Here is a 24,810-nt window from a genome sequence, read left to right as displayed (position 1 = left end):
GTTGTTTTGCGTGTCTTTGACTATGTCTGCACTACAGACCCAACAAGCGACGGTAGCTATGTTGGCCGGAGATGCTCTCCCACCGACATAGCAGTGTCCACACCGATGCTTTTGGTGGTGAAACTTATGTCGGTCAGGCTCATGTGTTTTGCACACCCCTGACCAACAAATGTTTTACCAATAAAAGTGCTGGTGTAGACAAAGTCTTAGTGTGTTTTAAAGCTCATTATTCTGCTGTATGTTTGTGCTCATTGCATATGAAAATGTTTTCTCGAAGTTATCATGACCAGCATTATCAACCTACTTGTTTTAAATTCAGACGTTTTCATTCCCTTTGCTGTGTTTGATTTTCTTCTTTGCTTTTCTGTCTCTAAAACATTTTATCAAACCATCTCCACAGCACGCTGGCTTTGACAGTTTGACATACGGAAAGCAGACATGGCTGCCAGTAATCACTGAATTCTATTTTGTCAATAAATTCCCTCCCATTATATTTCCATCTCCACAGCACACATCATACACATTGTAAGGAAAGTGATCACTTTAGATAAGCTATTACCAGCAGGAGAGTGGGGTGAGGGGAGGTATTTTTTCATGCTTTGTGTGTATAAAAAGATCTTCTACACTTTCCACAGTATGCATCCGATGAAGTGAGCTGTAGCTCACAAAAGCTTATGCTCAAATAAATTGGTTAGTCTCTAAGGTGCCACAAGTACTCCTTTTCTTTTTGCGAATACAGACTAACACGGCTGTTACTCTGAAAACAGCACACAGAGTTCACAACATTTTGTCAGGACTCTATTTGTGCAAGTGATAGGAATAAAAGCTTGCAGCCAGAGAAAAAATTTCCACTGCATACTTTTGTAGATTATTTCCCACAACATTATAAATTTTCATGAGATGGTAACTTTTAAGCTTAGTTCTAAATTTGTAAAACTGTAAATTCTGTACATGCTCATAACCTTTTTTTGTAATTTGCACAATACTGATAAGAGACTTTCCAACTTTATTTTTAATAATTTATTTATTCATGGAACAAAATTCTGTTGACAACAACAAGAAGCTGCATTTTAAGGAACAGCTAAATTTGCATCATCCTTTGGGTGGTTTGTTCAAGTGAGGCCCTTTCTGCTAATCCCTGGTGACAGTATGCTTGGTAATTAAAGATTGCAGGATACTTTTCCAAGAGAGAAGGAGATAATCTTTTGTCCTGTTCAACTTCCCCTTTCTTAATAAAAATGATTAGGGGAATGGAACACATGACTTATGAGGAGAGGCTGAGGGAACTGGGATTGTTTAGTCTACGGAAGAGAAGAAGGAGGCGGGATTTGATAGCAGCTTTCAACTACCTGAAAGGGGGTTCCAAAGAGGATGGATCTAGACTGTTCTCAGTGGTAGCAGATGACAGAACGAGGAGTAATGGTCTCAAGTTGCAGTGGGGGAGGTTTAGGTTGGATATTAGGAAAAACTTTTTCACTAGGAGGGTGGTGAAACACTGGAATGCGTTACCTAGGGAGGTGGTGGAATCTCCTTCCTCAGAAGTTTTTAAGGTCAGGCTTGACAAAGCCCTGGCTGGGATGATTTAGTTGGGGATTGGTCCTGCTTTGAGCAGGGGGTTGGACTAGATGACATCCTGAGGTCCCTTCCAACCTTGATATTCTATGATTCTTCCCAGCACCTTCTTTGTCCTCACCACAGGACCTTCCTCCTGATGTCTGTTAATGCTTATACTCCTCAGTCCTCCAGCAGCACATCCTCTCACTCCCAGCTCCTTACGCGCACACCTCACTGACTGGAGTGACGGCCTTTTTTAAACCAGGTGTCCTGATTAGCCTTAATTAATTCTAGCAGCTTCCCAATTGGCTACAGGTGTCCTAATTAGTCTGCTGCTTAATTAGTTCTATAAAGTTCCTGAGTGTTCTGGAATAGTCCCTGTTATCTTACCCAGGGAAAAGGGACCTGCTTAACCTGGAACTAATGTATCTACCTTTGACCACTCTCTTGTAGCCATCTGGCCTGACCCTGTCACAATATTTATTCTGCACCATATGATGTTGCTGCAAACCCAGTGCAGACTTTAAACAGCATAGGTCCGCTGTTCCAGTATTAGCACTCCCAATATCTTCTCTTGGTTGAATTACAAGCATTTAAATATGCTACTGTCTGATAAACAGACTAATTAGGAGAATAGTTTAGAGCTTCAAATTTACCATCATATAGTTTATTTAGCAATTAAGTAGTCTGGGGAATCCACTCAGCATTTGTGGATCGAGAACACTAAAACCAGAGGATGAATAGTACGATAGGGTCTCAGTCTTGGTGTTGGCTTGCCATGTTACTGAGCATACATGGGGAAGCACAGTTAGAGGGTGCACAAGACAAGCCAGCTCCTCAATTCCATAGCTCATTTACAGAAGAGTTCTATCCTGAAATGTTCCCTGTTATAGGGAATGCTTTAGGATGTTTGGAGAGGTTGTTCCTTTGTTGCTGTTATCTGGAAGGATCAGAGTTTGGATAAACACTATCTCCACTACAGCTCCAGGCATCTATATCGCTGATAGTGTGTGTGTTTATTCAGATTCTGTGGCATTTAGAGAGCCAGCGGTTGGTGCATTCACCTAATGCATGATGAAAGGTGGAAAAACAACCCCCTAACAATAGCTGAGTACTACCGTTGCTTATTCTCATTCGTTTCAATGGGAACCTTTTCCCCAAATCAATTTTGTCCTTGTGTTAGTTTTTAAAGGAGTTTTCCACGTTTTCTTTCCATGAAAGGTGGTGTCTTTCTTTTGGGGTCTGTATGAACTGGAAAGGAGGTCCAAAAGCAAATAAAGACATTTCATAACCCTAGTGACCACAGGAATTAGGAGTCCTGTAGCTTAGCAGTAACTAATTCGCTGATTGAATGGAGGGGGAGAGAATATGGCTCTTCTCTGCTAGTTACCACAGAAGGATGATAGGAAGTTTTGGAGCTCTCTGATACTCTTTGTGATGCTGCTCCAGAAATCTCGCATCACCAGAAAGTAGATGGACAGTGCAGCCAGCTAGAAGGTATTGCCTTCCTGTGCAGGCGAGTCTCATCTTACACTGGGGTTACGTTCTGCAGTCAGCAAAAATCGTGTATAGTCAAAATTATATTGAGTGTAATGGTGGGCAGAATCGCCCGCACTACAGGTACAGTATTTAAATTGTTGTTTTTTCTTTTTTTCTTTTTTTTTTTCCGACCGCGCAAAGCTGAATTCACGCATGTTAAACTGTAATGAGTTTTGCTGCGTTTCTAACAAGTGGCACAGATGCATTACAAAGCAACTTGGAAAGAACATAGTATGAATTTTTCTAAGTGGAAGTTTCAAAGCATGGTTCAGCAGATGGATAATCTTGCTTGTATGTATCTTGTGGTTTCCTCAAACTTAGCACTCTAGCAAGTGAACAAAGTGACCCTGGATATTTACCAGTTTAGTAAGACAAAGACATTTGTGATCAGAGAGAATTTACAGCACTTTATTATAATTGAAATTCAGCTATTCTATACAGCATGTGCTTGGAGAATTGAGCTTTAATTTGGTTATATAAAACATAAGCAAGGAGCTGTCCTTTGCTTTGAGCATGCTTGCGTTATCCAGCTTCCACAATAAATGTACAGATACAGCCTTACAGATGTAGTACACAACTAAAATAAAATCCCACTACACAACAGCTATAATAGTAAAAACCCACCAACGCTCAGCCTGCCAACTTGCCATATGCCTGAGAAGAAAGATGAGCCTTGTAGCATGAATAGTCTATTAATAAAACATATAGAGTAGCATGTTCCTAGTCTTTGTGTGTTTAATCCTGTGTTATAGAAAGCAATGCAATAGTGTTGGAAACCATATAAAATCTATGATTTACAATGTATAGAATATAGATTAGAATGGCAAGTGTTAGGCAGCCGTAATTATAGGAGTTGCTACCTCTGCCAGTCATCCATTTTCCTCTTAACATTAAATGGAATTTTCCCCATTGGGCAAATATTCAGCACTGCCATAAGTGGACAGATCTCCCACTAAACTTAATGGGCACTCCAGGTGCTCAGCAGCTCTGAAAAAGCAGGCCACTTATTCAGATGCCTAACTTAGACTGCTATGTTTCAATGGTTTGGCTCTAGTGTTCCTATTTAGGAAGATTTCCCATTTAAGTCAATGAAAGGTTTGTTTGAGCACAGGATCTTTTGCTGCCCATAGAAAGGTTAGTTTTGAGTAAGCACACAGTTATACTCCCAAGTACTCTAATTGTTGTTTGTAGATACAACAGATGATACAGGAAGACATTCGTGTGAAAAGGCAAAGCAAATGTGAAATCACGGCATGGACAGAGCTCATTGATTTTGCATTAGTTGTTTCAACATGTGTTACTCAGTCCAAATCAATGTGATGTCTGTACAGTAGTTCTGCTGTTTTAAATTACAATTTTACATTACTGGTTGTTTTGACTGAATTCAAGAAACACAAACTCCGATGCTGCTGATGCAAGAAACCTCTGGTGTTGTCTGATACAGTTGTTCCCTTGGGGCTACTGTATAGCACTCATATAGCATTGAATTCACCCCATCTTCGAATGCCAGAGGACTTTATGTAGCCTATCACAGCCTTTGAGTGGTGCATAGACCATTGAGTATGTCCTATCACTTGCAGTGAATTTATTTCAAAATATTGCAGTTTTCAACCAAACTTTGCAAGAGTCGGCCTTCTTCTACAGCATGGGGCACAGGTCACTTGCAGGTTTAAACTAGTGTAAATGGTGGATTCTCTGCAACTTGAAGTCTTTAAATCAAGATTTTAGGACTTCAGTAACTGAGCCAGAGGTAATAAGTCTATTGCAGGAGTGGGTGAGTACGGTGGGTGAGCAATGTGCAGGAGGTCAGACTAGATGATCACGATGGTCCCTTCTGCGTAGGGTTGCCAACTTTCTAATTGCACAAAACCGAACGCCCTTGCCCCACCCCTTCTCCGAGGCCCCACCCCACTCACTCCATCCCCACTCCCTCCATCATTTGCTCTCCCCCACCCTCACTCACTCGCTCATTTTCACCGGGATGGGGAGGGTCCCTTTTCGACCAGCATGTTCCAGTTGAAAACCAGACACCTGGCAATGCTAAATAAGACCCCCACTTGGGCTTTCTGCAGGGATTTAACTCTGGACCTCTCCATCTAACAGTCCATTAGTTCTAACCTCTTTATGTGGTCCAGCCACTCAAAGGGGACTCTAACCAAATGGCTGCCACCCGCGCCCTGCTTCTTGACCAGGGGTTCCTCTTCAGTGTGCCCACCCCTGCTTTCCCCTTCTTCGCGGTTCCTTAAATCACACACCGTCTTTCTCAATCAGTCACAGAGTTTCCTGGGGTCTGGTTTCTTTATTTACAAAGTTCCCCCCAAAAAACAAACACAAAACAAATCTTCCACGCTACCTCCTCTCTGAGGTGCTGTCTGAGCAGCCAACTCTATTCTTCAGGGACCACTGCAGGAAATCATCAGCTACAGCCCTCCTCCTAACTCTGCCTTAATGAACAGCCTCAGACCCTTTATAGCCCAGGTGCAGCCCTGACCCATTAATTGACTCAGCTGGGAGTACCTGCTCTGGCCCAGGGCAGCTGAACCTAATTTAATCACAGGGGCCAGCCACATTGTGACAGGGACAGAGATCTACACTAATGTGGGTTACAGCTGCATGCTGGCATGGGTCAGCAGATCTGCAGCCACCAGAGAGAGAACCCAGTAAGGTGGAAACTGGGTGCCCCAGTCTGGCCCCTATCTAAACATCAGAGTCTCTGGTTTACAGGCGCACTGTGATATGGAGGGGAATCTAGCCTGGTATCCACTGTGGCATCTGAACACCTATCAGGATATATGAACAGCAAGTGTAGTCCTCAAATCAAGGCCTTTGTGCTCCCTGACCAGCAATACCAGCTTAGCATACCCACCCTACTTCCCTCTCGCACATTCATTGTTCCCAGTTAGTTGAAAGGTGGCTGAGGGCATCTGTGTGGGTGCTGTACGCAACCAGAAAACAGACACACATCAACACTTTTGTGTTCAGGCATATACTGTGTGCACCTGTTTAGTGGGTGTCACTCTCCTTGTATTTTGACAGAATTTTGACACTTTGCACTTGACAGAAATCATGCCGTGACTGAATACTGCTATATTAGAATACCAGCACATATTTTTCTTCAATCCAAATGATTCTTGATACAGAAAGTTAGGGGTCAGAGAGTGTGAAAAAAGTCTACATCCAAGAACATTTAAGAGTAAACTGCTGAAGATGAAAGCCAAGAACTCAGTCATAATTCTTTTGGCATCTATGTATATATACATTATTGAATTAAATGACTTACTGAAGGCCCTCTCACTTTTAGGGAAAGGGGATGGTGGTTCATAGGCTGAAATAAGAATTTTATTCCTACCTTAATCCTCAGTGGTTCTTTTAAGATTTCATAAGAGCCAACGGTGTCCAAAACCGTCACACAAAGTTCAGGATAGATTTTTTTTTTTCTGCTGCCCATCATCATATCTGAGGACCTTCTGTGTAAAACTGATAGTATTAGTGAAGTCCCTGGCTCTGCTCCCTTTTCATGGTAAAATTTCTGCTTGGGATAGGATTATGTTTTAGTCTGGTTCATTGATTATTAATTTAATTTTGTTTGCGTCTTTGATTTTGGGTTGAGGGTTGTGCGTGTTTGTTTTTTAATAGAGGTAGAAGGGGAGTAAATGTGGAGTGTTGTCCTTATGATAGAAAGGCTTACTCTTCAAAATCTTCCCTTTTCTGAGAATCCTAACAAAGGTCAAACTCTGGATTTGCCTGATCTCTTCTGCAAATTCATTCTATACTGCTGTATAAAATTCCTGTTACAGAGAAGAGTGAGACTTCTAACAGCAGCTGTAACATTTTGAATCCTCTCAGGACAAAGAAATTGATTTTGGCTGTTTTCCTGTTCTGTATTCACTTGTTCCTGGCGGTTTCTTGTGCCTGTGACCTGGCTTTGGTACTAATCTCCCGCATCTGCTACACACAGGCTGGTAAACAGTGCAAAAGTGGTGCTGGCTTTCTAAGGACTCCGGGGGATTATCACAGGCGTGCTTGTGCTAGCCGTGGGTGGTTTAGAACAGCTATAACTGATGGGAGCTGGCCCAGTGTTCCTATGGCAGATCTACTGGGAGCAGATAGAGGAGCTGAATAGGATAGAGAGAGGGAATGGCAGTTAATAATTGTTAGAACGGCACATTATTGCTACATTTACGCAGTGGGACATTTCCTGAACACATGGTATTACCCTCCCCCTATCCTCAATAACTTCTCTCATACTGTCCAATGCAGCATCCTTTGTGGTGGTCATTTAATTTGTTGTTTTCATCTAGCCCCAGGTTTTCAAAGTGCTATAGATTTTTGTACTGAAATACACAGGATCACTGTCGAAATTGTCAGGTGGATGCTGGAGTTTTCACAGCTGGACCGGACATACAAAGGGCTCTTGGCACCCGAAAAGGAGTGGGAAATGGAGTGAGTTTGTTCACAGTATCCAAGAGATGACTGAGTATTTCTGATTTTTTTTCCGCTTTAGACAGGAGCAGAGATGATTTTAAATTTGAGGGAATGGAGGTTTGAATTCCCATCACAAGAAGCCCCTGGCAGCAGGGCCGGGGGGGGGGGGGGGGCACGTCGGGCAATTTGCCCCGGGCCCCACAGGGGCCCCCACGAGAGTATGGTATTCTGTAGTATTGCAACTTTTTTTATGGAAGGGCCAGTGGCATAGCCAGGTGGAGCGAACAGGGGGAGCGATCACAAAAGCGCTTTTACTGACAGGGCAGCGCTTTTACTGACAGGGTGGCACTCTGGGTCTTGGGCAGCACTTCGGCAGCGGGTCCTTCAGTGCTGTCGAACACGCCCAGAGCGAGTGAAGGACCCGCCGCCGAAGACCCAGAGTGCCACCGGGTGAGTAAAACTAAAGGCGCTTAATTAATTAAAGGGCCCCCAAAATTGCTTTGCCCCATGCCCCCTGAATCCTCTGGGCAGCCTGCTTGGCAGTAGCCACATGCTCTTGTTGGCAGCCTGTGCCAACGTCTGCCCTTCACCCGGAAACAGTGGATAAGCACACAAGCTCGATGCTTCTGCCAAAATGAAAAGCAGTGAAATACTTAACATTGAAATTGTCATCATTAGACTTCAGAGTTAGTAGCCCCTTTGAGATGAATGGCCGTCATTCACACTTCTCTCCTAGCAATTGCTCCATGCTGTCTGCCGATTGAGGAATATGCATAGTTGTGCATTCCATTCCCATTTTGAAGGTTTTCTTTTCCACAATAAGGGCTAGAGACTTAATTTTTTTTAAATGAAGGCTTAGACTCTAGAGCAGAGGTGGCCACCTGAGCCTGAGAAGGAGCCAGAATTTACCAATGTACATTGCCAAAGAACCACAGTAATACATCAACAGCCCCCATCCACTCCCCGCCCTTCTGTGCCTCCCGCCTGCCGGCAGCCCCCACCAATCAGCACATACTCCCCTGTCAAGGTTCCTCCCCCACTCTGAACTCTAGGGTACAGATGTGGGGACCTGCATGAAAAACCTCCTAAGCTTATCTTTACCAGCTTAGGTCAAAACTTCCCCAAGGTACAAAATATTCCACCCGTTGTCCTTGGACTGGCCGCTACCACCACCAAACTAATACTGGTTACTGGGGAAGAGCTGTTTGGACGCGTCCTTCCCCCCAAAATACTTCCCAAAACCTTGCACCCCACTTCCTGGACAAGGTTTGGTAAAAAGCCTCACCAATTTGCCTAGGTGACTACAGACCCAGACCCTTGGATCTTAAGAACAATGAACAATCCTCCCAACACTTGCACCCCCCCATTCCTGGGAAATGTTGGATAAAAAGCCTCACCAATTTGCATAGGTGACCACAGACCCAAACCCTTGGATCTGAGAACAATGAAAAAGCATTCAGTTTCTTACAAGAAGACTTTTAATAAAAATAGAAGTAAATAGAAATAAAGAAATCCCCCCTGTAAAATCAGGATGGTAGATATCTTACAGGGTAATTAGATTCCAAAACATAGAGAACCCCTCTAGGCAAAACCTTAAGTTACAAAAAAGATACACAGACAGAAATAGTTATTCTATTCAGCACAATCCTTTTCTCAGCCATTTAAAGAAATCATAATCTAACACATACCTAGCTAGATTACTTACTAAAGGTTCTAAGACTCCATTCCTGGTCTATCCCCGGCAGAAACCAGCATACAGACAGACACAGACCCTTTGTTTCTCTCCCTCCTCCCAGCTTTTGAAAGTATCTTGTCTCCTCATTGGTCATTTTGGTCAGGTGCCAGCGAGGTTACCTTCAGCTTCTTAACCCTTTACAGGTGAGAGGAGCTTTCCCCTGGCCAGGAGGGATTTCAAAGGGGTTTACCCTTCCCTTTATATTTATGACATCCCCCCTCCCACCACAGTCAGCTGTTTCACATGCGCAGGAGGCTATGGGGGAGAAGGGAGAGGAGCGAGGGCATGCAAGTCTCAGAGGAAGGGGCCTTGGGAGAAGGGGTGGAGTGGGGACAGGGCTTGGGGCAGAGCAGGGGGTCAAGCAGTGAGCACCCCCCAGCACATTGGAAAGTTAGCATCTATAGCTCCAGCCCCGGAATCAGTGGCTAGGTAAGGAGCCGCATATTAACCTCTGAAGAGCCGCATGTAGCTCTGGAGCCACGGGTTGGACCCCCCCTGCTCTAGAGCACAGTTACATGGTAATTTCCAAACAATGGGGCATTGCACAGCCATTTATGTGGCTGCATAATGACTTAATGCACAGAGTCAGGCTGTCTATAATCCTGCAGTCCCAGTGTCCAGAAGTGAAAGATCTTCATGCACACACTGGTCCATGGTGGAAGTGATGAAGCAAATGATAATAGCACTCGTTTCTAAAGCCATTGACTTTAAAATGATTTTCATTGAATTGTTTTTCCTCCAAAGTGGTAAATTTTGTAAAGTTTCAAATTAAAAGTTACTGATCATTTATTTTGTTGTAGTGTTGTGTGATGGGGAGGTCTGCCCCTTAAGGATAGTAGAGTCTAGTGGTCAGTCCACCCTGCCATGTGGCGTGGCTCTTTAAGGATCCAATAGAGAGATATAGAGACATAAGGGGGATAGAGATAGAGGGAAAGTGTCTCGGGGAATGCATAGTGTTTGGAGAAGAGATCCTGTAACTTTAGGCCCCAGGGCTAGGAGCCTTGCGGAGAGGGTGGGGCAAGGCTCCCTTCTCACCCAGCCAATAGAAAAATGAGCTGGGAGAAGGGACCGGTATAAATGCTGCCTCTTCCCTCAGAAGCCAGGGAGATGCCTGTAGATACTGCAGGGGGTGAAGAGTTTCCTGCAGGACCCTGAGTTAACAGGGAGAAGACAGCAGCAGGGGTCGGTCTGCCTGCTGAACCCTCCCAGCCTGAGGCTAGGATGGATTGGGGAAAACGGGTCAGGAGGAGAAGCTGCATAAGACCCTACTACTGTCCTGAAGCCTAAATCCAACTTCAAGGAGGAGATCCAGGAGGTTCTTGTATTAAGGAGAGGGAGAGGGACAGGGTTGTTGTGTGACGTACAACCCAGCCCTGGGAGGAGGGGTGGGCCTGCTGAATGGTGGAGGAAACTGAATAGGACTTTTACATGGTCCCAGAGAGGGCATGAACTAGAGAGGCTAAAGGAGTGAGTTACTGCTGTGGAATAAACCTGACTCTGTTAAGGGGTATATGTTAGAATGGTAAATAAACCAGACCCTGCAAAGAGGGGTTGAACTAACGTGGTCTGGGTAATTGTTTGAAAAGATCCAGAGGGTGCTGAGTACAATGTACCGGCAGGGCATAACAGGCCATAATAGCACATGCCGGAGAGGCATGCCCTCATGGTATGCCGAACGTGTCTGAATTTTTATCATTGATTCCTCTAGGAGCTCCAATTGGCAGCTTATTTAACCAAACTGACAATGGTACCGGTGGGGATGTTGCACAGACTGCTGAACTTACTGCTGCCTTCGAGTTCACAGACTGAGCTTCTTTCTGTTCTGGATTCAATCAGTGACAAATATTCAGACAGTGTTATTGAAAGTGACATCAACGGGGAGGAAGCTGACAGCTGTAGAAAGAGGTAAGTGTGCGTCGGTTTATAGCTGAAAATTCCAGCTGGAGGTTATTACTTTGAGGGAATATATATCCATTGGACTGACAGGAGCAGAAGTCAAGCAAATGAATGGGTTTTCCTGCTGAAATGTTATTCCTGGGGGGGACTAAATCATTTTAACTAGATCACTTTTTCATAGTTATAAATATCTTAACTACAATCTGACTTTAACAGAGGAAAAATGTGATCTGTATAGTTCATAGATGTAACAAGTCATTCTTTGCTTTTAGATATTCTTCCTCCATTTACTTATTTGCTACATTTTCTTTTGATGTATTTTATTGGTTTTAATTTGCATTTGCTTATCTATACACTTTTCTTTTCACCATTTATTTTAGTAATATTTATACTAAGTATAGCAGGCTTCAATTGTTGTAAACTGCTGCTGTGACACACTGAGGTAGGCAGTATATGGAGTAATAAGATCTGTAAATTACAGTCAAACCTCCGAGTTACGGACACCTCGGGAATGGAGGTTGTTCGTAACTCTGAACAAGACGTTATGGGATGCTCCTCAGGGTAGACTGCTCGGAGCTGGGGCTCATAGCTCTGCAGTGGCTGCCTGGTGAGTGAGGGTGGGGACAGACAGCTGGTTCTAGCCCCCTGTCTGCAAGGGTGATGAGTAAGGCATCCTGGGGCACTGCAGTGCCGGTGAGCACGCAGTGCAGGCTGTGGCCCTTTAAAACTGAGCTACTTCTCCAGAGCACAGGATGCAGGCAGGAGCTCGGGCTCCGGCTCCAGGCTAGCTTCCAGTAGCAGCTTGGGAAGTTTCTTTCCCAGGCTCTGAGCTTGCAAGCTTGTCCCCCTCCCAGCCCGGCAGGGAGAGGGGAAAACAGCATTCACTACCTCCTACCTGTAAGAGGCTGTGGGGAGTTGGGGGTGGGAGTGGGGACAGGCAGCCCAGATGTGCCAACCTTTAAGATGCAAATACAGGCATGGTACAGTATTTGCTGGCTTGTTTGTTTTGGGTTTTTTTGTCTCTGCTGCTGCCTGGTAGCTTACTTCTGGTTCCCCATGGTGTCCAGTTGACCAGTCAGTCCATAACTCTGGTGTTTGTATCTTGTAGTCCTTTCTAAAGTTTTTCATTTATTTTAACTATATTTGACCTTATGTGTAATAAGAAATAAAATGTAAACTAAGCAATAAATTGCAGTTTGACGCTCACAATTCTAAGAAAGCTCTATACACAGAAGCTCGAATCTGAACCTTTACAAATATATAGGTATGTGTGGCTTTAGATCCAGACAGGGCCTTAAGATTCTGGTGTTCTGTATTTGAACAAAAATCAGGGGCTAACATTTCCAGTTCAGTTGCAGAGATGACAACTCGCAAGAACAGCTGTGCTTACAAAATTTCAGCCCAGGATGACAGCGATCTTAGGAGAGGAGCTAACCTAGCTAGATTTCCACTGTTTTGGCCAGTAAAAATCTTACATAATCAACTGTCTCATGAGATCACTGTCACTTTGATCCAAACAATTAATGAGGCTTCAGTATCATCATATACAAACCCAGCTTTAGCAATCAGTTCCCCTTTTAAGTCCTTGCAAGAAACACCATAGATCCATCCCTGGCCAGCTTTTCATCAGCTTGGACAGAACAAAGTGTGTGGTTCTCCCTGAATCCTAGAGGGTAATATAAACACACTACATAGTAGGCAGCGCTGTCTTAGGTTTTGCAGAAATCTTTAAAATGTTCACAGAGCAAACTCAATAACCAACTGTTAATTGCTCATAACTTTTCTATTTTAGGCCCCAGTCTCCAAAGAAATCAATGTAGACAAATTCTTGTGTCCCACCTGAGTCCCATTCAAGCAAGGGGGACTTCATGCTTATGCAGATGCTTTTGCAATATAGGGATCTTAATTTTTTCTTCAAGTGCTTGCTCATGTCGATTCCATTCTAGGTGCGTGCACGCTCACGTGCACAGTCGTTGGATATTTTTGCCTTAGCAGTATCTGTAGGGTCGGCTGTGAGGCCCCCTTGAGTGCTGCGCTCATTCACTGGTATATTAAGCGCCACCGACCCTACGCCCTCTCAGTTCCTTCTTACCGCCTGTGACTGGCAGTGCAAGAGCGTTAGCGGTTCTATACAACCCATTGTCTGTTTTCTTTGTTTACAGTTTGTAGGTACTTAGTTAGCCATTAAGTTAACTGTTAGGTTAGTTCAGCAATTAGAGTCTCAGCTGGGACTTCGCCCTGGGGTGGGGCATAGCCGTTCTCCAGCTTCAAACCATACTCGTCATGCAACAGGCCGATGCCTATTAGTGATGCCCACAACAGCTGTGTGAAGTGCTTGGGGGAATCCCATAGGAAGGACAAGTGCAGAATCTGTAAGAACTTTCACCCTACAACCCAAAAGGAGTGGGGTATCGGCTTGAGGGCCCTCCTCATAGAGGCTGCGCTTCATCCTGCGTTGGAGCCGTCCCGCTCGGACCCTGTGCCTAGCACCTTGGCATCGGTGTGGAGTGCTCTGCCCAGCACCATTTCCCCTTGCTGGTGCCTAAGATGCTGCAAAAGAAGAAGAGCCCTGGAGCTTCACAGGAGTACCACTTCATAGGGGTACTTCTGCAGTCAGACTCCCTAGGCCCCTAGCCTGGCCAGGTATCCCACTCCCAGGAGCTGCAGGGGACCCTGGCTTCTCCTGGGGCCCTTGTTGCCCAAAGTGGCCCTGGTGGCGAAAGATCAAGCAGGCCAGCCAGCACCGCCGATGCCACACCAGGCACCAGATTCAGCTAAGACCCCAACACTTAAGGGCAAGCCGGTCATGGAACTGCCCCATAGGGCAGCGGAGCATCCTTGCTCTCCAGACTGCAGGTGTGGAACCCCATCTCCACGGCCTAGGACTCCAGCCCCGCACACTTGGTCTCCAGTCAGTAGGCTCAGGTTCCCGATGCCGCGCTCTCCCTCTGCGAGGCATGGGACACTGGAGTCAAGGCACCAGTCCCCGTACCTCTGGTACTGGTGAGCTTCCAGCCTAAGATCACCGCAGTGCAGGTCATCATCATGGTCTCCCAGACATTGGTGCCCAACAGAGCGGGAGTGCTCCCGTTCACGGCACTGGTCTCCACCTCTCTGTTTCCTCTCATCAGGCAGGGACCGATCCTCGCCTTGCTGGTCGCCAGCCAGGGTCATTTCGCAGACTCAGGCCTCGACGACTCTGCCCTGGTCACCGGAAGGGCAATGGTCCAAGTCAGACTGGGAGTTTAGCCCCTTGCTGAGGAGCGGTGATTCGCCCCCAACCCGCGAAGCCGGCATGGCGCCTGCAGTGGTGGAATGGCCTTAGGGACAGTGGCTCAATAGCCACACTGGAACCAGTGGGGCGTGCCCATGATGCCGACCCCGTATTCCCACCGTTCTTCCCTTGCCGCCTCGGACAAACCGCCTGCGGCACTGCCGTCATCAAACTCAGAACACAGGGGGAGGGATTGCTCAGTGGTTTGAGCATTGGCCTGCTAAACCCAGGGTTGTGAGTTCAATCCTTGAGGGGGCCATTTAGGGATCTGGGGCAAAAATTGGGGATCAGTCCTGCTTTGAGCAGGGGGTTGGACTAGATGACCTCCTGAGGTCCCTTCCAACCCTGATATTCTATGATTCTACTGAATGTGATGCAGGGTCAGCACAGCAGGTTACAATGCCTAAGGAGACTGAAGGGGAACCCGTCCCTCCCCTGGCAGTGCAATCATCATAGTTGTCTCCAGACAAAGCGGTGGTGTGCCCCCAACAACTTCAAGGAGCAACAGGCGCTCCATAGAAGAGTTGCTACCAATATGAACTTAAAAATTGAGGAGTTGGCAGAGGAGTCTGACGACCTCTTTAATGTTATATCCTCTACCACCCCAGCCTGGGTTACGCTGCCCATCCACCCAGGGGTCCTTAAGATAGCCAAATTGCTGTGGCAGACCCCCCCTCCTTCCATTCCGCCTACCTCTAAGTAGGCGGAAAACAAGTATTACATCCCTGCAAAAGGGTTCCAATAGCTGTATACCCATCCTCCAACGGCATCACTGGTCGTGTCTGCTGTTAATGAAAGGGACAGGCAGCGCCAAGTCAGTGGCATGCCACGAGACTGGACTTAATTTGTCAGAAAGATTTACTCGATGGCCAGCCTGCAATTTCGGGTGTCTAACCACCAGGCCCTCTTAGGCGGATACAGTTTTAATCTGTGGGACTCCCTTAACAAATACAAGGAGGCCCTCCCACAGGACCGAGCCCAGAAGTTCGATGCTTAGTTGAAGAGGTCACAGCGGTGGCGAGAGAGGCCCTCCAGATGGCTTGGGATGCTACAGACTCGGCAGCCAGGATGGTTGTTTCTGTGGTGGTCATGAGGCGCAGCTCCTGGTTACAGTCCTCTGGGTTATCCCTGGAGATACAGGCCACCATGCAGGACCTCCCGTTTGAGGGGGCAGGGCTCTTCTCTGAGCTCACGGATGCAAAGCTCCACAGCCTTAAAGACTCCCACGCCACCCTTTGTTCCTTGGGCCTTCACACCCCTCAGCAGGCCAGGAAGTTGTTCCGTCCTCCACCTCTTCTGCCTCCCCAGTCTAGGTCCAGGGGAACTTCGCAGCTGAGCACCAACAGGAAAGATAAAGACAAGGGGTCTAAGCGTCATTACCCGTCATCTTTCTGTTCATCTGCTCAGCCTGGCCCTTCCAGGAACAAAGGAGGCCAGAAGCAGTCATTTTGAGAGTGCACACGAGGACGACGCCCCAGTGACATCCCAGGATCCACCCTCCTACTTTTTCCTCAACCGCCTTTGCCCCTTCCGGTCGGCCTGGTTGCAGCTTTTCTCGGATCGTTGGGTGCTCAACATAATATCTTCGGGTTACACCCTGCAGTTCATGGCCGACCCTCCCTCCCAGCTCCCTGCCTCGTCCCTCTTCATCCCTCTTGTCACTAGCAACTCCTCATTCAGGAGGTCGAGAATCTCCTGTGCCTGAGGGCGGTGGGGGAGATCCCTGGGGACATGAAAGGGAAAGGGTTCTACTCCCACTATTTCCTAATCCCAAAAGCAAGCAAAAAGGGAGCCTCAGACCCATTCTGGACCTGCATTGCCTCAACAGGTCTCTCAAGACGTTGAAGATTTGCATGGTATGTCGCCATCGACTTGAAGGATGCATATTTCCATTTTCCCAGGACACAGACGCTTCTTCCGTTTTATGTTGGGCCACCACCATTTGCAATTCACGGCACTGCCCTTTGGTCTCTCGTCAGCCCCAAGAGTGTTCACAAAGTGCTTAGCACCAGTGGCCACTTACCTGAGGCGTCGAGGTGTTAAAATTTACCCGTACCTCGACAACTGGCTAATAAAGGGCCGGTCCCAGGATCAGGTGTGGCGCCATCTCAATCTGATTTACTCCACCTGTCGCAATCTGGCGCTGTTAATAAACAAGAAAAAGTCAACCTTAGTTCCAGTGCAGTGCATAGAGTAATTGGAGTGGTCCTCGACTCTACTCAGGCCAGAGCCTTCCTCCCCGATGCCGGGTTTCGAGCCATGGTGGACTTGATCTTGTGCATGCAAATCCACCCTCTCACCACTGCTCACACGTGTCTGCAGTTGTTGGGCCAGATTGCAGCCTGCACTTATGTGGTCTGGCACGCGTGGCTCCACCTCAAGCCTCTGCAAGCATGGCTAGTATCAGTCTACGTCCCCAACAGACACAGCATGGACCATGTAGTCAGAGTCCCAGACCAGATACCGTCATCACTAACATGGTGGCAGAATCCTGGATCGGTGTTGGAGGGAGTTCCCTTCTCTGCCCCATCAGTGACCCTTGTCTCCAGTGTCTCAGGGTGGGGAGCCCACCTGGGCAATCTCAGCATGCAAGGTCGATTTACGATCGCTCCCTACACATCAATGTCAGGGAATTTAGCGTGGTTCACTTGGCCTGCCACGCCTTCCTACCTCACATAAAAAGCAAGGTGGTCCAGGTCCTGAAGGACAATACAGTGGCTGTGTTTTATATCAAGAAGCAAGGCAGAGCCAGATTGTCTGCCCTTTGCCAAGAAGCCCTCAAGCTCTGGGACTTCTGTGTTCAACACGACATCCATCTCGTAGCCGCATACCTCCCCAGGGCCAGGAACACTTTGGCAGATCGCCTCAGCAGGACCTTCTTATCTCACCATGAGTGGTTCCTCCATCCAGAAGTGGTCAGCATCATCTTCCAGAGGTGGGGGACTCCCCAGGTGGACCTGTTCGCATCCAGGCAGAACAGGAAATGTCATGTTTTCTGCTTGATTCAGGGGATCAACAGGCTTGCTGTTGGATGCTTTTCTACTCCCCTGGTCGGGGGCTCTGTTAATTCCTCCGGTGCCATTAATTCAAGAGTCCTCATGAAGATCAAGCAGGACAGGGCAAAGGTGATCCTTATAGCACCAGCTTGGCCTTTCCAGCACTGGTTCGGCACGCTGCTGGACCTCTCGGTGGCTGCTCTGTTACAGCTATTGCTCCGGCCACAACTGTTGTCCCAAAACCACGGCAGTCTTCTGCATCCGAGCCTGGTGGCACTGCACCTGATGGCGTGGCTGCTGCATGGTTAAACACAGAAGAGCAGGAGGGCTCAGCTGGTGTCCAGCAGGTCCTGTTGGGCAGTAGAAAGCCCTCCACTAGAGTGACCTACCTAACGAAATGGAAGCGGTTTGCTTGTTGGACTTCGAATAAAGCCCGAGTGGGCCTCGCTGCAGTTAATCCTGGACTACCTTCTGCATCACAAGCTCCAAGTCCTGTCCCTTTCATCTATTAAAGTCCACTTGGCCGCTATCTCGGCCTTTCATCCGCCCCTCTAGTGTAGGTTGGTTTTCACCCAAGACATGACTGCCAGGTTTCTCAAGGGCCTCGAGTGCCTCTACTCACACATCAGGGACTCCATCCCTCTGTGGGACCTGAATCTTGTGCTATCACAACTCATGGGACCCCCCCCCCTCCCACCTTCGAGCCTCTAACTTCCTGCTCTCTCCTTCTTTCTTGGTTGCAATAACTTCGGCCCACAGGGTCTCTGAGATTAGGGTGCTTACCTCGGAACTGCCCTATACAGTCTTTTACAAAGACAAGGAAACACCCGGCTTTCCTCCCCAAAGTGGTCAGACAGTTACTTATCTGTCTTTTTTCCAAAGCCACATAGGTTGGAGGAGGAGCGTAGGTTGCATTCCCTAGATGTCAGGAGGGTGCTAGCCTTCTACGTTGAAAGGACCAAGCCATTCCACAGATCAATGCAATTGTTAGTCATGGTGGCTGACCGGATGAAAGGTCGTCCAGTGTCTGCTCAAAGAATTTCTTCTTGGATCACTGCCTGCATTTGCTGCTGCTACGATCAGGCAAAGGTGTCCCCTCTGGTGATTGTCACTGCCCACTCAACCAGGGCGCAAACCTCTTCAGCACCTTTCCTAGCCCAGGTGCCTATCCAGGACATCTGTAGGGCGGCCACTTGGTCGTCCATCCACATGTTCACATTCCATTATGCACTTACTCAGCAGGCCTGGGACAATGCTGGCTTCAGTAGAGCAGTGCTGCAAGCCGCAAGACCGTGAACTCAGAGCCCACCTCTGAAGATACTGCTTGCGAATCACCTAGAATGGAATCAACATGAGCAAACACTTGAAGAAAAATCAGTTACCTTTCTTTTCATAACTGTTGTTCTTCGAGATGTCTTGCTCATGTGCATTCTATTACCTGCCCTCCTACCCCTCTGTTGGAGTTGCTGGCAAGAAGGAACTGAGAGGGCATAGGGTCGGTGGCGCCTAATATACCAGCAGATGAGCGCAGTACTCAAGGGGGCGCCAAGGCCGACCCTACAGATACTGCTAAGGCAAAAATCTCCAATGCCTGTGCACGCACCTCGAATGGAATGGACATAAGAAACACATCTCGAAGAACAGCAGTTACGAAAAGGTAGGTAACTGTTTTTTTTCTTTTAAATCTAGCAAAGTGACAATACCTCATGGAGAACTAGCTGCATTCCAAGGCTCCTGTTTGGCAAACATTTATGCACTTGTCCAACCTCATAATTCACAGCCCCGAGGCACAGTTTGGTTCCTGGTTTCCCCCTCACTCCCTGGGGAATGTAATCTTTCCCCAGTCTTTCCTGGTTGAGATTACTTTTGTTAGGGGGCTTATTCCTTCACCCACTTACTTCCCTGGTCCTTCTCGCATGAACAGAGAGCAACAATACCCCAAGTCCAAAGGTGCAAACAATTGGATGTTTATTGGGGTGAACTTCCAGCAAGCATGATTCCAGTTTCCTTCCTTAGTGTCCCCCTTCCCAGCTCTGACCCCACAGAGCCTTACCTGTGTCCCTGTTCCCATTCCTGCCCTTAGCCAAACATGATTCCAATTTTCCCACCCCCATTCCCTGTTCCCATTTCCCCCTTCAGCAAAACATGATTCCGATTTCCTTACCCCCATTCTCTGTTCCCATCTCCCCCACGCACACACCCACCTCCTCAGTTCCAGATTGACTGCAGACTATATAGTAAAACTTGAGTTCTGCTTAGCTATACCTTAACCAATCATTTTCCTGAAATTTAACTAACCAATCCTAACATATTGTAACATGATTATGTAACCAATTATATCCCACCACCTTAATTAGTTTACACCCAGCAAAATTAATTATACAGCAGACAGGAACAATCACAGAACCAAACAGAGATTATACAGACAAACAATAGCAAAGTGGGAACTATAATGACAAAACAATACAGAAGTGAGGATTTCACATCCCAGCTATTGATAAGTGAGTTCTTGCCAGACAGGATGCTATCAAACTAAGTTTCCTTTTACATTTTCTAGGCACTTCCCTTTCACTGGAGGTGATAGGCACTATCAGGACAGGATTGTATTCCTAACAGCCCAATAGCACCTTATTTCAATGTGACTATTTTGGAATGTGAGGATGTGACCGGTCGCTTCCCAGCGTATGGCTGCCTCTGCTGCTTAGCCAAAGGCCTTAGCCTAAGAACAGGGCCTCAGACTGTCACAGTAAGAGAAGGACCTTACAGTGATTTTGATTCTTTCTTTTATGCCTCTATAACTAGCCAAGTGATAAGAATACACCTAAATTCTTCGAGTACAGGCCTTTACCGACAGGCCTGAATATCTATATCCTAACAACTTTCCTTTCTGCACTGGCTCAGTTGTGCTGGCTGGTATGTTGTGAGCATGGAGTCCAGGCTTTGCACAGTCCTGGCCCCTGTCCTCCCACTCCTTGCAATCTAGAATGTGGGAAACACACAGAGGATGAAGGAGGAAACTTACACTACCTCACTTCCTTGCCAGGGAGCACAAGGTGAGCCAGGATCTCTCCCATAATAAATATTGTTGGGCAGGAAATTATAGCAAAAATAACTGAACATTCCTGCAGAATGTATTTAAGTTATTATTAACATTAATTTTAATACCTAAAACCAGATGGTGGTGGTGATTTTTGTTTGTTTGTTTTTGGTGTGTTTTGTTTTGAAGGTGGGGATGTAAAATTCAGGATTTTCTTTTGTTTCCCTCCTTGCCCCCCTTACTCCTTCAGGAAGCACCAAGGGTCATGGCAAGCATTAGAGAGCAAAGTAAGGCAGGATCTGATAAGCAAAGGCTTGGAAAAGATGCATTCTGCAAACAGGAGAAAAGAAAGGTAAAGAAAAATTAGTACTTGATATGGGGGAAAATACAACTCCTTGTACCTCATATCTCCCAAGAGTCGTCCTTTTTGTGAGAAGTGTTTTAGAATTCATGAAAATATTCACAAACATGTGTCTTCTACCACTGTTGTCCCAGTTCTCGGAATGCATGTGAATATGGAACTCCTGTTTCATAAAGCATCCTGTACTTTTACCGTACAATAATATTAAAGTCCTTGCAAGGGAAATATTGATGCTCCACATGTTTTGCCCACTTGCGTCCTTGTATGTAACATTTGTTCTAAGGCTGCTGACTCATTGAATGCTATATTTCATACAGTGAAGTGGAAATTGGGTTGGGATGGCGAAAATAATACATACTGTATGTCAACTTCTAAATATGGTTTACATTAGTCTCCCAAAGTACAATGAATATTTTTTGCCAGGATATGACTATACAGTCAAGCGAACCATTTTGTGCCGGAACTATTATAAATCATTTTTAAATTCAATTTCCGTTTCTTAATATAGCCTTCTAAAGAAGAAGCAACTTGCACTCATGGAAAGAGCATCATTCTCTCATCTCGGATGTTTGTCTAGACACCCTCCTGTGGAACCTTCTGGCCAGCCTGATTCATTGAACACTTCTGCTGCAGAAGCCATTGAGCTATTAGACACAGGGGAGAAGATATTTCTGTTCCGTGATCAAAGGGATCCCATACTTGCTTTGCATAGTTCTCCAAGAAAAAAGAAAAAGAACTTCCTAAATTCCAAAAAGGCTGCATGGGCAAACACAGGCTAATGAGGTAGATAGCCATTTAGTGCATCAATTAGTGAGACGAAGGTTATTTCCAAATAAGGGTCATGAAAAAGGAGCTGGTGTACGTTGAAATCATCTGAATCATTGTTAAAAAACAATTTTTGTATAAGTTGCAATAGTTTGATTTTTGCATTGTAAATAGTTTTTATTCTTAGAACTGGATTTTGTGCTCTTGTCATCCAGCAGTGCACAATCTGTATCTATTAACTATCGTTTTAGTATGCACAGGAGCAGTAGGTGAATTTTTGCCATACTCTGTGATGCACATTACATAACTGAGGGCAGGATGTAGTGCTCATATAATTCAATGCACCAGTTTTGTACTCTCAGCGTATGCGCAGTGTGCCTAGCCATTTCATAGCATTGTCTTCAGCCAGGTGAAGAGCTGGTAGCTCGCAGTCAGCAGGCACTTGTCATGGATCTGCAACATACTCTGAAGTTGACCGCATCTACATTGTGGGTCGTTAGAGAAACCCCATTTGAAGAGATTGGCCGCACAATTGTCCTGTCCTGTTTGAAACCAGTTCAGGGAAGCCCACATGAGCCTTGGCGGGTCAGATGGTTGGATCGGTAATGAGAGAGTAATTTACGACTATCATCGCTGACTCATTATGCCAAGCAGATTCCACTGTCATGTCTTGTGGTGGTATAAGTGACCATAAAGAGTATCTAGAAGACAGGTGAACTTAGCAGGTGGTTGAAGAGGTCTGAGTACAGAGGCAAGTCACATTTCTCACAGATCTTGGCCGGGAGCATAATGGAGGCCCCCTTGTGGCGAATATGGGGCGGTGCTATGTTACTAAGCATTGGCAGCCATGGCAACTGAGTTGCACATAACATCCCAGTAACACTGCGCATAGCTTTGTTAAGCTGCATGTCAACCAGCCTCATGTGAGATGAGCAACAGCAGACAGAAGCACAGTACTCTGCTGTTGAATACTGATTTGACTGTTTGCTATATTTTTTTTATTGTTTATATGTTGTGGTAACTTATGTGATGTCAACCCTGCTTAATTATTGCAGGATACAGTACTAAATACAGATAAGGATAAGGAAAAACTGTATACCAGATAACTGTAGTAATTATTAATAAATAGTTTGTTAATAACCACTATAACTTTGGTTTTATTTTTGCAGACTGCTTTCTAAAATTACAGCAAGTGGGCTAGATCCGCCAAACACTTATGGATGTGCTTAATTTTGCTCACCAGAGCAGTTCCATTGCCTTCAGTTTTTCACCAGCTTCCTTAAACTTGACTGTTTAAACTCGGCTCAGGCATAAGTGTGTGAAGAATTTGGCCCAATCTTTGTACTAGTGGAGCAACAGTATTGTATCTGCTCACAGACAAAGGGGGAAAATGGTAATTATATTATTTTCCAAAGGCATTAGTGATCACAGCGTTACCAACTGTGACGGCATCGGCCTCTCATGAGCGCCCCCTTTCTCTGGCCAGTGTACCTGCAATCGCAGTTCTTTTTCACGGGGTGGCACTCACCTCTTGTGATGGCCCCCTTTGGTTGGTTGGGCCTGTGAGCCTGCTTTTGGTTTTTGGTCTTACATTGGGGCCTCTTGCAAGCGGCCGCCTCCCCCGGCCAATGTTCTTTCGGTGGGTCTTCAGAAGTTCAGTCCTCTGGCTGAGCCTCACACACTGTCCCTCCTTCTGGGGTATACAGTCCCGAGTTCTTATCATGACCCTGGTATGGAGCCGTAGCCCTTAGGCTTCCTTTCAGATGCACTGCCTTCAACTGCCCAGCCGGGGCCCATCTCAGTGCCCTCAGTGAGTGTCCTTTCAGCAGCCCTCCCTGGTCTCAGTCTGCAACCAGACCAGCAGGGCCCATTTGGTACCCTTGTTTGGTCTGGCCAGGTTCTGTGCTCAGTCCCCCGGGCTCAGTCTGCCCACACTGACCTTTTCATGGTCCTGCTGGTGCTCTGTTCAGCCAGCCAGCCAGACACCCGGTCTTTGGCAGCCTTCCCTAGGCTCTGCTCTGCTGCTTGCCTTTTATCTGACCCTTCTGGCCCCTAATTGGTCGTTCCAGCAGCCCCTCTGATTGTCCACTCCTCTGCTTCCACTCTAGGCTGCCTGGAGGACTTCTTACTGCTCTATTGTGGAGCGGGGTGATGCAGGGCTGCAAGGCCTCTAGCCAGGGGGCCTTTGGACCTAGTCCACCCTGCCACACCAACTCTTACAATTGTAGGTGTTTTCTGAAAGCTCTAGCTCCTGGATTCACGTGAAGCCATGAGAATCTGCTCATTATTTAAGAAATAAGATTTTAGCCCTCAAACGGGGGGGCTGAAAATATGAACCATAGAGGCACTGACACCAGAAGGCAAATAAAAACAACCCCAAATGTACTATTTTAAAGATCTCATGATGTTTAAGACAATCATGATTTTTAGAGCATAAGTCGTCATTTTTGAATGCCCAGTGTTAGCAATATTATGATCACATACCCTGAAGCTGTTTGTATATTAGTGCTGTATATTTTTATATAAACAAGATGTCCATTTCCTTTGGGAAAGTAAACACTAATTGTATTTGTTTGCATAATTGGTCATAGAATTGCAGAATTGCATTTATTCTGAACCTAAGTGGAAAGGTCACTTCTCTTTATAAAGTTAGGGACTTTACAGACTGTACAATAAAGAACCATTAACAGTTTTCAGCTACTAACACAGTTCCTGATCATGTGGATTAATTAGCATCACATCCTGATAATCCAGTAACAATTCTCAGCCTGTTCTTCATTATCCTCACTGAGTCAAAAGTGAATAAGTTTGTACCATGGTAGAAAAAGGCATTTTCAAGTAACGATTGGGTTTGGATACGTTCAGTTTACATCCTTCCTGGATAGATGCACTCAGCATCCTTCCACTCAGCCTTAGGGAGATGCAGTAGGTCTACTTCTGCATTACAGCTCTAATCCTGCTCTTATATGTAGCACCCTAGGCAATAGAACCCAGGGAGTGAGCACATGATACCAGCGTGGTGGCTAGTTATAAAAGGGATTTAGTATAATGAACTGATTAATGTGTATATTATATTTTGTGTGAGGCTTGGGTTGGGTGTTGGAATTAAATTACCCTTTTATTTATTTAGATTTATACAAAGTTAAATTGTTGAAAGCCTGTTATTGATCTGATAATAAATTATCTTAATTTACTGGGACCTTGGAGAGAACTGAATATTATAGGAAG

The 24,810-nt window shown here is 46.1% G+C and overlaps 1 protein-coding gene across 6 annotated transcripts in view; it reads left to right on the top strand.

The window, feature by feature from the left end:
- The window catches only part of EVC2 (EvC ciliary complex subunit 2), a 165,676-nt gene extending 142,987 nt beyond the window's left edge, over nucleotides 1-22,689 (top strand). For all 6 annotated transcript variants that reach the window (XM_073342528.2, XM_073342532.2, XM_073342529.2 and 3 more), the window contains 3 exons: nucleotides 10,962-11,158; nucleotides 20,707-20,808; nucleotides 21,326-22,689. In XM_073342528.2, the coding sequence (XP_073198629.2) occupies nucleotides 10,962-11,158; nucleotides 20,707-20,808; nucleotides 21,326-21,596 (570 nt within the window). In that variant the 3' untranslated portion in view covers nucleotides 21,597-22,689. The remainder of the gene's footprint in view (nucleotides 1-10,961; nucleotides 11,159-20,706; nucleotides 20,809-21,325) is intronic.
- The last annotated feature ends 2,121 nt before the right edge of the window (nucleotides 22,690-24,810 follow it).

The sequence above is a fragment of the Lepidochelys kempii genome, chromosome 4 (assembly GCF_965140285.1).
Source record: "Lepidochelys kempii isolate rLepKem1 chromosome 4, rLepKem1.hap1, whole genome shotgun sequence".
NCBI lineage: Eukaryota > Metazoa > Chordata > Testudines > Cheloniidae > Lepidochelys > Lepidochelys kempii.
This window is presented reverse-complemented; position numbering and strand designations above follow the sequence as displayed.